We start from the raw sequence: 13,240 nt of genomic DNA, 5'->3' as shown, positions 1-13,240 counted from the left end.
CAACTCTAATGTGAGTTATCAGCTGCACCTGCTGGTATGAGCATGCTTTGTTAGTACAAATAAGGCATAATGCATAATGCTTGCATGTTTTGTTTTGTTTTTTTTGCAATAATTTATAAAATACTTTGAGGTTGATTCACTATAACAAATAGTGTGCCTTATCAAAGTTAACACTCCTTGGGCTCGATTCACTAACTGGTACTAACCTAGTTAGCACGCCTAAAGGGTTTGGGGGTGCTAAGCAGTTAGCACGCCCAGAGATTGCGCGCTGTGCGGTGCGCCGAAAACGTTGCGTGGTGCAACGTTAACGCTGCAGCCTTCGCGTGAAACGTGGCCCACAGTGCCCTGGAAACCTCGCACCCTGTGCGCCTAAAAGGTCGCATCCTATGCCCATAAAAAGCCGCATGCTATTTACAGTACCATGCAACTTTTTAGGGGCATAGGATGCAACCTTTTAGGCACACAGGGTGCTATTGTTTCAATGGCATAATGAACTCTGCGCGCGATGATATGTTTTTGGTGCGCAATGCGACTGTGTGAGATGTGACATTTTACACGCAAAAATGGGCTTTTCACAGCCTTGTTAACAGTTAACTCTGGTAAGGAGCTTGATTCACTAACCAATGCTAACACCTTATCAGAGTAGCATAGCGGGCGCTACAAACTTTTGCCTGCTATTAATTGGCAATGACGAGAGCTCCACTCGTCCTGCCCTGAGCCCCTGTGGGTCCAATCACTTTAAAGGACATTATCCCCACACTTTGATTGGCCCAATAGGCTGCCTGTCAAGTTTCCTGTGAAGCCTAAGCTGTGTTAACTCTGATAAAGCATGTTAACTCTGATAAGGAACACTATTTGTTATAGTGAATCAACCCCCTTATTTTTATATTTTTAACATCATGTGTTTTTAATTGTTTTTGACTAATTTATTAAAACATCTTGTAAATATATATATATATATATATATATATATATATATATATATATATATATATATATATATATATATATATATATATATATTGTATTCAATAAATAAAAATGTTTAAAAAAAACAAACAAACCCCTCTGCTGTGTGTGTGTGTGTGTGTGTGTGTGTGTGTGTGTGTGTGTGTGTGTGTGTGTGTGTGTGTGTGTGTGTGTGTGTGTGTGTGTGTGTGTGTGTGTGTGTGTGTGTGTGTGTGTGTGTGTGTGTGTGTGTGTGTGTGTGTGTGTGTGTGTGTGTGTCAAAAATGTGTGAGGATCTCGGCCCTCGTAGGACCGCTTTGACTACCCGAAGTGACACAATGAGATAGACATGTGTATGTACAGTGCCTAGCACACAAATAACTATGCTGTGTTCCTTTTTTTTGTCTTTCTCTGCCTGAAAGTGTTAAATATCAGGTGTTTATCTGGCTGACTCAGTCCTGACTCAGACAGGAAGTGACTACAGTGTGACCCTCACTGATAAGAAATTCCCCTTTTTCCCTCTTTCTTGCTCTCAGAAGCCATTTTCTACCAGGAAAGCGTTTTATAGTTGGAATTTCTTATCAGTGAGGGTCACACTATAGTCACTTCCTGTCTGAGGCAGGACTGAGTCAGCCACTTACATGCCAGATATGTAACTCTTTCAGGCAGAGAAAGAAAAAAAAGGAACACAGCATAGTTATTTGTGTGCTAGGAACTGTACATACACATGTCTAACTCATCATGTCACATGTCATTTCGGGTATCCTTTAACACCTTTTTTCACATTTATTTGTAATATCTTATGTTCCAATAAAAAATAATACATTTGCTATTTAGAGTTAGCTACAGTAAATTAAAGAAATATGGTAAGGAAAAATCCACATTCCCCTTGACCAAGTAATGATATGTGCTGCATACATTGCATGTTTTTGTCAAGATCAACAACTGCTGAATAAAAATTGATCCTCGATGCATGCATGTGAGCGAAAGGCGCCGAAAGCCATCCATATATAAATCAATAAATATCCACAAAACCTGATGTCCAAAATGTAGATATAAAGTTTATTAGGGACTTATGCCTGTATTAAAACACTGCAGAGGGTAACATCCACAACATATATAATTGGTATTATGACATGCAAAATATTCAGTCATCTGAACCAGATAGATAATGTGTACTGTATACCAGGGCAAGCATCTAATAGACCTGCAAAATAATCACCAACCTAAACATAATACCACAGGACCAAATAAATAGTATTGTAAAGTCCAAGTCACCTGCGATAATCAAGAGCTAGATATAGCAGACCCTGTATAGAGAGCCATCCAGCAAGTATAGGAGTGAAGCAAAAATGGGTGGAAATAGAAAGGAAAGGTAGGCAGCTTACCCACAAGGTTCAGGATGGATAATACTGGATGTCCGCCCCTCACGCGATCTCACGCGTATCGCAGACTCCTTTGCTTCCTCCTCTGAGGACTCATTGGCACCTTATTGTTTTTGGCTCCTTTTTTTCAGTTTGGAGTTAAATTATGATGCCCTCTTGCAAGTGCAGCCCATTAAAAGTCCCCTTACCCACTGAGCAATACTGGGTGTCTAGTGCCCTTTACAGAGTTTTTTAGGGATGGATGTTCAATAAAGTTTATTTACCTACTTGGCTCCTGGCCTATTAACTTTCATAACTCCTCCCTCACATGTGCCTCTGTTTGGAACACTTGATTAACCTACCACTTAGACAGACTTTACAACTCCTTAGTTGTGGAGCCTTGTTGCAGCAGGTAAATATACATCTTTCAGCATACTTCCCTGACAAACTCTGCTATGGGAAAAGATGGGGACATAGTTCATACACATTGTCCTCAGTCTTAAAGTGAACCCAAGGTGAATATAAACTGAAGAGATAAACAGTTGTATCTTACCTCCTACTCCTACATTTTTTTTTCTAATACCACATAGTTTTATTTAATGTTTAAACATTTAGAAAGTAATTTAATGTTTTATTGTCTTTGCTCAATGGCCGTCTCTCGAGTCTCAGAGCTAAAATATATGAACTATTGACCTTTTTTATCTATCCTTTGCAGTCAGAAGCTCTTCTCTGCCAGGGAAAAAGTTTTATAGCTGCAATTCCTTATCAGTGAGGGTTTTGCTATGATCCGACAAAGATCGACAAGAGAGAAGCTGTCACTTGCATGCCTAAAGGTTAACTTTTCCGGGCAGTAAAACTAACTAAACACCACCTAGTTATGAATATGTTTGGCACTGTACATATACTGTACTTGTTTATCTAATCATGTAATATGTCACCTCACTTTAAAGACTTCATGGACACTGTTAACAGCCAGGTGACTAGCAACTCTAAAACCATGGTTAGATGGATTGAGAGAGCAGAAATTGGACAGATGAACAAATCCCCATTTTTTTGCTTGCATACAAATACAATACAGTTTGTTTCAGCTTGGAATTAAAATAGTCAGAAAATACATTTGACTGGCCCAGTTCCAAATGGCATACAATTTGCATTATGTCTGCATGCAAGTTTGTGGAACTATTTGAATATTACTGATCATGTCTCCTAAACAGGTGGCAATCCTAACTTACATGGAACCTGTATGTTCTCTTCGTGTTTGCCTGGATTTCCTACATTTCCCAACCACATTCCAAAAATTAGTGGCAGGTAACTTGCTTCCCTCTGAATGACCCAATACTTTGTAGGGCAGGGACAGAACACTGGAAGCGAGGGACAGATGTGATTGGATGTATTCTGTAGAGCAATGCGTAATATGTTGACAGTACAGAAAAGTATATAAAAATGTGTGGAACTCTTGTTTTTTTCCATTAATTTTAAACAATAACAAATTATTTCAGCTATTTTTTTTTTTTTTTTTTAGCAATTTTCCTATAACTGGAGCGATCATCAGCGTACACATATAAGAACAGCTGCGACCTCCATCGTTAGTTCAAGAAGGATGCAGTTAGCCTATTTGCCACAAGATGGCGATACATAAGCTGTTGTGGTTGGAAGGAATAGACAGGAAGTTTCTGGTTAGATTAGACACGTGAGGAAGTAGAGAGGAGACGTAACTGGGACTGGCAGCACGGGAGGTAAAATTATTATTTTAATCAATATAGGTTTCTATCCACCAACCCAGTTTCTTAGAACAATGGTATCTGCATACACAGGCATTTATCCAACTGAGCATCCAGATCTGCTTGTTTGTAACACAAATATAGCCGAGAGTTGCTAATCCAGCTATACATCCACAAATATTATATAGCACTCACATATTTTGCAGTGCTTTATTTCCCATTATGCACATAGTCTATAGTGACACCTCGCCAGTCTCTACTGGACTCTGCTGCTACTGAGACATGCACCTCTCCCCTTCTCTGATGCTGCCCCTCTCTGCCAATCTCTCCATTGGCTGCAAATCATCTAAATTATCCAGTTCAAACTCCTAACACTATCATACAAAGCTCTACATAAGCTATCCCCTCCATACATTTCCTTATTAATCTCCAGATATCATCCATCCCGACACCTTTGTTTCTCTCAGACACACCTTTTCAGACAAGCTTATAATTTGCTATAGCTAGAATTTTTAAAGTGTTCCTGAGATGTGTGTGTGTGTGTGTGCGTGCGCGTGCGTGCGTGCGTGTGTGTGTGTGTGTGTGTGTGTGTGGGGGGTGTGATACATACCTGGAGCTTCCTCCAGCCCCCTTCAGGCTGATCAGTCCCTCGCTGTCCTCCTGTGCCGCCTGTATCCTCCGCTATTCGGCCCGTAAAATCAATCAGTCGGAGCCAGCCAGAGCATGCTCAGCCTGGCTGCGCACTCCCCCATTGCGCTACCGTCATTGGGAGCATTCTGCGCTTGCACAAGCGCAAAATGCTCCCGACGTCGAGCGCAATGGGGGTGCACGTGTGGCCAGGCCATGCATGTGCAGTACGCCTCAGACGGAAGGACTTTACGAGACGTATAGTAGAGGATCCTGGTGGCGCAGGAGGACAGCGAGGGAGCGATCAGCCTGGAGGGGGCTGGAGGTAGCTCCAGGTATTTAGTATTTATATAGCACTGACATATTACACAGCGCTGTACAGAGTATATTGTCTTGCCACTAACTGACCCTCAGAGGTGCTCACAATCTAATCCATACCATAGTCCTATGTCTATGTATGTATCATAGTCTTGGATCAAATTCAGGGGGAAACCAATTAACTCAACTGTATGTTTTTGGAATGTGTGGGAGGAAAATGTGGTGCCTGGAGATAACCCATCCAGGAAAATACCGATGCCGTAGGATTTGAAACGGGAAATGCAGTGTTACAAGGCGAGAGTGCTATCCACTACGCCACTGTGCTGCTCAAGACCCAGATCTGGAGGTTTATTGCACAGATATAGCCTAAATATAATGCCACTTATCACACTGTACATTTAGGGTGTGTACAAACATCCAATTTTGATTGGCCAAAAAATGGGCCAATTTTACTACCTCCAACATATTTTAAATACTTTGAACAGATTGCGTAGATAAACTCTTATATTACATGGAGGTGATAACTAAGCAGAGCTGTGGAGTCGGTACAAAAGTCATCCAACATCAACCACCGACTAGGCAGCTCACAATACACATGTGGTTTTGATTAGTAAAGATATTTGACTATGTTTTCCCAATTGTATTCCTTTTATACTTCTTAAGGATACAAGAACCCTTAGCGGTTAATGATGGAGAATCAGCCGCCCCTCACATCACCAGGTAAGAGAAACTTTAATTTCCTGTAAAGGAGAGAGCAGAACAGAGGATCCACCTAGACCTCCCATCATCTGATAATCAATTAGAGACAATGGGCGTGATTCACTAAGACAAATAGAACGCCTTATCAAAATTAACACGCCTTATCTGAGTAGCATAGCAAACTTATGCCTGCAAATTGGCAAAGACGAGAGCTCCATTCCTTCTGCCCTGAGCCCCTGTGGGTTCGTAGCACTCACTATGCTACTCTGATAAAGCGTGTTAACTTTGATAAGGTGTGCCAACTTTGATAAGGCATGCTATTTGTCTTAGTGAATCAAGCTCAATGTGTTCAGTCAGTGTGTGTGTTTCCTACAGATGGATCCAGTAACAGAAACTCACCAGAGAGATGTACGGGTCCTCTTTATTCCCAAGATTGTCCACAGGAAGATCCCACCATTCCACATCATAATCAGGTAGGTGGAAATAAGGATTTAGAACTTAAAAGTGACTGCATAATAAAGGTTCTTTTCTGTGTAGACTTGGTTTCTTATTGATCTAATATCTATTAGGGTATTAAAAAAATTAAAGAGGAGGCAGAAGACCTTTATATAAAGAATGACCATCCCTCTGGTTCAGAGGGTGATATTATGGTGACCATTAAAGAAGAAGGAGATGAAGAAGATACATATATGAGGAGTAATCAGCAGTCTATGGAGGAGGGTTTAATGGTGAAGATAATTAAAGTGGAGGAATCTTCGTTTGATATTGGCACAGGTATGTACTAAGCAGTAAATGTACAAATGGTTTACATTTTTATGTTTTAGTGAAGCATTTCATTTTTGCAAGAGGTGCTCCCAAGTTTACAAAAGATACAGATAAGACACAAGGGCCTGATTCTATTCCAGGTGATAAGTAGCTTGCCTGTTACCTGGCCAATCTATGAGGATTACCAACAAATCCAATTGCCAGTTTCACTCATTAGATGGACGTGCATTACTCAGCCAAAAGCCTGAGCGATGCTCCCATATCCCGGGCAAGGGGAACAAGGTTTTGTCCTTCAGCACCGCAGCACTGCTGCCTCCACCGGGAGATGCGCACGTATCCGACGTCTGCCATAAGATCCAGCAGGCTCATAACCGTGCACTGATGTCCGCCTTGTATGCCAGGCACTGCTGGCATCATCCCTTCCCAGTCACTTTGCGCCACCCGTGGGATCAGCCGTGACTTACGCCACTGACTTAATCTTCTTTGTTCCTCGGAAACCCAGCAGAAGAATCTTTAAATGTCCTGATAGCGCTCCCCATGCGTCCACTAAGTGGACCAATGAAAATCATCTTGATTCATAATTAAAACAATGAGAATCCTCCCTAAGGAGGATTTTCATCAGTCCAGCCCATGAACCGATGGAGCACCCCGGCTGGAGCTTTAAAGATGCTTTGACAGGGCTCAGAGTATTGTACAGTGACGGGTGTCCTAGCAAGGAGCAGCGAGGCGATGGCGGATGATAGGTGGCGCTGTGGGGTGAGTTGCACAGAATCAGGGTTCGGCGTTGCGAGAGGTGGACCAATGGGGTTCTAGGAGGGGGGATCTCAGATGCAGCAGTGGAACACATGCATTGGGGTCTTTAGACCTGCTTTTTGCCAGTCTACGCTAATGTGACGGGAGCCATCGCTTACTGGCAGCATGACAAGATGAATAGGATATGGCAGTGATAGGTAAACTTCTCTCTCCAGCTGTTAAGGAGCTACAAGTCCCATAATGCATTTGCCTTGATGAATCATGACTGTGGCTGTCAGACTTCTAAAATGCATTGTGGGACTTGTAGTTCCTTAACAGCTGGAGAGCCAAGTTTGCCTATCACTGGGATAGGGTGTAAAGAAATCCCTGGAAGATAAGTTCACCCAAGTGAGTTTTTTAACATCCTTCCTGGGCTAACTGCAATTGGATCAGGTGACGATTATCGGACTCCCCAGTGGTTAACGCTAGGGAATCTGACAATTGCATCAGGCCCGATATCTTGTATGGCAGTGTAACATCATAGTACTAACAGATAGCAATAGAGTATTGTACCTTGTTACCCATCAGTAAAAGCAAGATGTTTTGAATCAGGAAGATTACATTTATTGGCTAACTTAAAGAGAATCTGTACTCTAAAATTCTTACAATAAAAAGCATACCATTCTATTCATTATGTTGTCCTGGGCCCCTCTGTGCTGTTTCTGCCTCTCCCTACTACAATCCTGGCTTGTAATTTCCATTTTTTATCCAGTGTTTACAAACAAAAGACATAGCAAGTGATACGCTGAAAAGAGCGGAGTGTGTGAGTCATACAGATTGTGCAGGGGGCCTGGAGAGGGTGTGTATAGCTTCTAGCCAATTACAAGCAGAACAACACATTCCAGTCTGACTGCCCCAGCCCGACAGAGGAGAGAAGATTAGATCATATAACAGAGCGAATACAGCCACTGTGCAAATAGGAAAGGCTGCAGTAAGCCAGAGCACATTAGAACAGGTATAGGAACTTATAGGATAGAAGAAATAAGGATGACATTTTTGTTACAGAGTCTCTTTAAGAGCAAAAAAAGTAAGCTTTCGGCTTATAAACCTTCTTCAGACTCAATTCCTCCATGATGCAGGAATTTAATCTGAAGTCTGAAGATGGAGTTGAGTCTGAAAAGGGCTAATTAGCTGAAAGCTTACTCTTTTTCTCTTAAGTTAGCCAATAAATGGTATCATCCTGATTAAAAACATCTTGCTAGTACCAACAAATGAGGAGGAGATAATGTACACCATATCAAAGGTCCATCTCGATTCCTCAGTATAACATCATAGTACCAACAAATGAGGAGGAGATCCTGTACACCATATGAAAGGCCCATCTCCATTCCTCAGTATAACATCATAGTGCCAACAAATGAGGAGGAGATACTGTACACCATATGAAAGGCCCATCTCCATTCCTCAGTATAACATCATAGTGCCAACAAATGAGGAGGAGATACTGTACACCATATGAAAGGCCCATCTCCATTCCTCAGTATAACATTGTAGTATCAACAAATGGGGAGGAGATACTGTACACCATATGAAAGGCCCATCTCCATTCCTCAGTATAATATGTACTAAGAAATATGGAGGAAATAATGTACACCATAAGAAAAGCCCATCTCCATTCCTCAGTATAACATCATAGTACCAACACATGAGGAGATACTGTACACCATATGAAAGGCCCATCTCCATTCCTCAGTATAAGATCATAGTACCAACAAATGAGGAGGAGATACTGTACACCATATGAGAGGCCCATCTCCATTCCTCAGTATAAGATCATAGTACCAACAAATAAGGAGGAGATACTGTACACCATATGAAAGGCCCATCTCCATTCCTCAGTATAACATCATAGTACCAACAAATGAGGAGGAGATACTGTACACCATATGAGAGGCCCATCTCCATTCCTCAGTATAAGATTATAGTACCAACAAATGAGGAGGAGATACTGTACACCATATGAAAGGCCCATCTCCATTCCTCAGTATAACATCATAGCACCAACAAATGAGGAGGAGATACTGTACACCATATTATTATTATTATTATTATTTAGTATTTATATAGCGCTGACATATTACGCAGCGCTGTACAGTGTATATATATATTGTCTTGTCACTAACTGTCCCTCAAAGGAGCTCACAATCTAATCCCTTCCATTGCCATATGTCTATATTATGTAGTGTAAGTACTGTAGTCTAGGGCCAATTTTTTTTAGGGGGAGCCAAATAACTTATCTGTATGTTTTTGAAATAAAAGGCCCATATGAAAGGCCCATCTCCATTCCTCAGTATAACATCATTGTACCAACAAATGAGCTGCAGATACTGCACACCATATGTAAACTCCATCTCTATTGCTCAGTATAATCTAGCTGCTGAATGGGATTGCACCCTTAATCTAATGTGAGATCTCTTCCCCACAGACGGCCGTTATGTGGGAAATTCTCCTGATGAATCAGTTGCACACAAAGACAAGAAGAAACAAGAATGTTCAGAATGTGGTAAATGTTTTACGTCAATTTCCTCTTTTGTGGTCCATCAGAAGAAGCACACCCAGGAGCGCCCTTTCCCTTGTCAAGAGTGCGGCAAATCATTTAAAACAAAATACATCCTGTACGTACACCAGAGAGTCCACACCGGCGAAAAGCCTTTTTCATGTTCCGAGTGTGGGAAATCATTTATAACAAAATCAGATCTCAACCGACACCAGAGGGGTCACAATGGTGTGAAGCCTTTCTCATGTTCCGAGTGCGGCAAAAGTTTTCCACAAAAAGGAGGCCTAAAGATTCATTTAAAGGTCCACACTGGGGAGAAGCCCTTTTCATGTTCCGAGTGTGGGAAATGCTTCCCTGAGAAACAAGGTCTTCTTGTGCACCAGAAATACCACAAAGGCGAGCGGCCGTTTTCATGCTCCGAGTGCGAAAAGTCATTCATAACAAAAACTGATCTCATCCGGCACCAGAAGCTACATGCTGGTGTGAAGCCCTTTTTGTGTTGTGAGTGTGGGAAATCCTTTCCGATGAGGAAAGATCTCATCATGCACCAGAAGATTCACGCTTTACAAAATCCCTAGTCATGCTTTGAGTGTGGCAAGCATTTTTCAGAGAACGAAAGCCTTCGTAAACATCTGAAAACTGATCATGGCTACCAATGTTCAAGTGCGGAGCCCATCAAAGACTCCACTCACTAAGTGAACTTTCTGCTACATGAGAGGGTATCCTCGTTCACATTTGGAGCAAAGGAAACTCAAAAAGCAAGTCTTATTCAACACCAAAAGGGGGACGCATGCCCTCACTGTTGCCAACAACATGATGTTGTTCAATGAACAAAATTGACTATAAAAATTATGGATTTTGGAAAACAGACCACAAAATATCAATTTTGATTTGAATTGTGTTGTAAATTATGCAAGCAGGGGATACAGGATGTGAAGAAGCCCTGTCCCAGGGAGCTTACAATGGGCAAGGGGCACATGAGGACTCATCGGGGCATGATGGGGAGTCACGGGGGGGAATATGACTAATCAGAGGACTGGAGAGTTTATTTTGTATCCTATATTGCTACTGCAATCATGCATTTTCTATAGTGTTGATGCATTCAGAAGGTTGGAGAGTGTTTGTATCTTAATCATTTTTATTACGTACTTTATTTTAAAGTAAAGTAAACATGTATGTACAGTGCAAAACATATTAATAACCAGGCTGTTTTACTAGTTTTATTTTTCTGCCTGAAATAGTTAATTTTTAGGCATGGAAGTGGCAGCTTCTTCCTTGTCGGTAGCTTGTCGGGAATGTAGTACACATCACTGATAAGCTAATTACAGCCATAAATGATTTCCTGGCAAAATAAAACCTCTGAGAGCAAATTTAATTTTTTTCATTTTTAGGAGCAGAAGGATAAATACAATTGTTTATCTCATCACTCTATTTTCACCTCGGGTTCACTTAAACCTAGTAACAACACAGCACAGTACAATGAGAAGAATTTACATCACTATCTGTCCGGTTTTGGGGGTCACAATTAAATGTTCTACCAAAGTCTAGTACCAAATTTGGAGGGACATTTATCTTATGTGCTCTCTATTCCCCCCCCCCCCCTATATCCTCACACCCCAAGCTTCAGGGTACCTACAATTTGATAGGCACTGCGTACTATACACCAGGTAGTGTTTAGATAGATGATAACTTAAGTCGTCCTATTTCTGCTGTGTGGTGAGTTATGTTAAGCTTAAACCATAGTTCAGGTTATATATTATTTTGTAAGGTTAATTGCTTAGACTATATCATAATTTGCAATACATTTTTGCATTATCTATCTCTTATTACCTGGTGGTCTGGGTTTAGAAAACTGGCTTCCTGTGCTTATGCCAGATGCATCTTGGCTAGGCTGAATAGCAGTCTAGGAGCCATCTAAACTCCTCCCCCTATTCAGTCATCATCACTCACAGGATGGTAGAGGGGAGTAGATTCGAGCTGGTCTTGTGCTGTCATCACAAACCTGATCACTTGACCCTGCCTCCCTCCTCTGTGTTGCTGCTGATAGGTTAACTTTTTGTGCCCAACACTGCAGCTCTGCAGAGTCCCATGATCAGTTACAGTGTAGTTCCTCCTGGTACTGTGGGTATAAATGCATTTACCATTCACACACAACCCCCTTAGCAGTGGGATTATAAATAAGTCAATGAGCAGTGAACAATTGTATTTCAGGTAGGGCAGGAAATGAGAGGTGCACATGGATTTTACAAACACTCTGGAAGGGGTGTGACAATGTCTGACAGCAACCCCCTCCACAGCGCTGCCTACCCTAGTGGCTGCCAGCCTATCCATTGGCTATCATTCATTAAGTAGCTTCAGCATAGAGCTAGCCATGTCCCTTCATATTAACTGCACCAGCACAAATACCAAGTATTACGGCTAGTAGAGCTGCTCATGTGTAGCAGAACTCACAGTCAGGATTAGGTCAGGTGACAGAAGTGGCACATGGTCATGTCAGGCACGGAGAGCGTCAGTACATCCATGGCCTATAGCGTGGCACAGTATCAAACATGGTGAAATCTATTGAAAATCTATGCAGTGTGTGGGAAGAATAGATCTCTTTCTAGTCAGATTTAGATCAGAGATGGATTGCTGTGTTTGCCACAGTAGGATGTAATCTTTGTGTGTATGGCCACCGTAAGAGAGTTTGATTTTATTTGAGGCAGTTTAGATTAATCATTATGCAAGTTTTGTATGCAAATGTATGCAGCTTTAAAACAGACCAATCATATTCCACCATGGTGGGATCTGATTGGTCTATTTTGAGTCCACACAAATTTACCTACAAACTTTGTATCATCTCAGAGTTACTTGCATCACACTGACGATCTTTACTGAGTGATAAATACTTCCTGCACTTGCCCTGTCAGTAATATTCAGCTTTGCTTCTCTCCATTGTGTCACTGCTTTCCTCTGTGTCACCGCTTGGTTGTTTTTTATTTTGCTGTTCAAAATTGCAAATAAATCTGAAGTTTCAAAAATTAGTATTTTGATTTTTACTCTTCCTTTTTTTCAAATGACCGGTGCTTCTTAGGTGATTGTTAGAGAGGGTCAATGAGGTGCTAATTATTATGGATGAGCTCCGGCGTTTGGATTCCGAATTCCGATTAAAACTTGCAAATCGGATGAAAATCGGCGGTGCCAAGAGCATGCACGATCAACGATTCGACCAATTTTGGGCCGAGAGTGGTCATATGTATCGATCAGACATGCTGGGAAATCTCGGGCAGATGTCCTTGATCAGGTACGCTGTGGTAACAGCGTGTAATAATCGCGAGACAGCGAACACAACAGAAACCCCTGGCCGCTGCCCCCCCCCCCCCCAAAGGATGCCTCTGCATTTGTACTGCACTTTTCATGCTGCCCACTAGTATTGTCTTCATGCGGATTTATGTAAATTTTAATGCAAATATATGCAGCTTAAAATTGGACCAATCAAGTCACACCCAGGTTTAGATTGTTTGGTCCAT

At 41.6% G+C, this 13,240-nt stretch overlaps 1 protein-coding gene across 2 annotated transcripts; it reads left to right on the top strand.

Moving 5' to 3' along the window:
• Positions 1-4,001: 4,001 nt before the first annotated feature.
• LOC137534859 (zinc finger protein OZF-like) lies at positions 4,002-12,754 on the top strand. Of its 2 annotated transcripts, XM_068256534.1 has the most exons (5): positions 4,002-4,048; positions 5,642-5,698; positions 6,053-6,150; positions 6,247-6,451; positions 9,660-12,754. In XM_068256534.1, exons 2-5 carry the CDS (start codon positions 5,665-5,667, stop codon positions 10,307-10,309), a joined length of 987 nt encoding a protein of 328 aa, XP_068112635.1. In that variant the 5' UTR covers positions 4,002-4,048; positions 5,642-5,664; the 3' UTR covers positions 10,310-12,754. The 2 variants fall into 2 exon arrangements, with proteins under 2 accessions (XP_068112635.1, XP_068112636.1); XM_068256535.1 differs by lacking the exon at positions 4,002-4,048 and having other exon boundaries at positions 4,980-5,698.
• Positions 12,755-13,240: the final 486 nt, after the last annotated feature.

This window comes from Hyperolius riggenbachi, chromosome 10 (assembly GCF_040937935.1).
Source record: "Hyperolius riggenbachi isolate aHypRig1 chromosome 10, aHypRig1.pri, whole genome shotgun sequence".
Lineage (NCBI taxonomy): Eukaryota > Metazoa > Chordata > Amphibia > Anura > Hyperoliidae > Hyperolius > Hyperolius riggenbachi.
The sequence above is the reverse complement of the archived record's forward strand: the minus strand, read 5'-3'. Positions and strand labels throughout refer to the sequence as shown.

Coding starts and splice junctions, on each gene's coding strand:
- LOC137534859 (XM_068256534.1), top strand. CDS start 5,665: ATGATGGAGAATCAGCCGCCCCTCACATCACCAG. Junction 5,699..6,052: donor GCCGCCCCTCACATCACCAG/GTAAGAGAAACT, acceptor TGTTTCCTACAG/ATGGATCCAGTAACAGAAAC. Junction 6,151..6,246: donor CCATTCCACATCATAATCAG/GTAGGTGGAAAT, acceptor AATATCTATTAG/GGTATTAAAAAAATTAAAGA.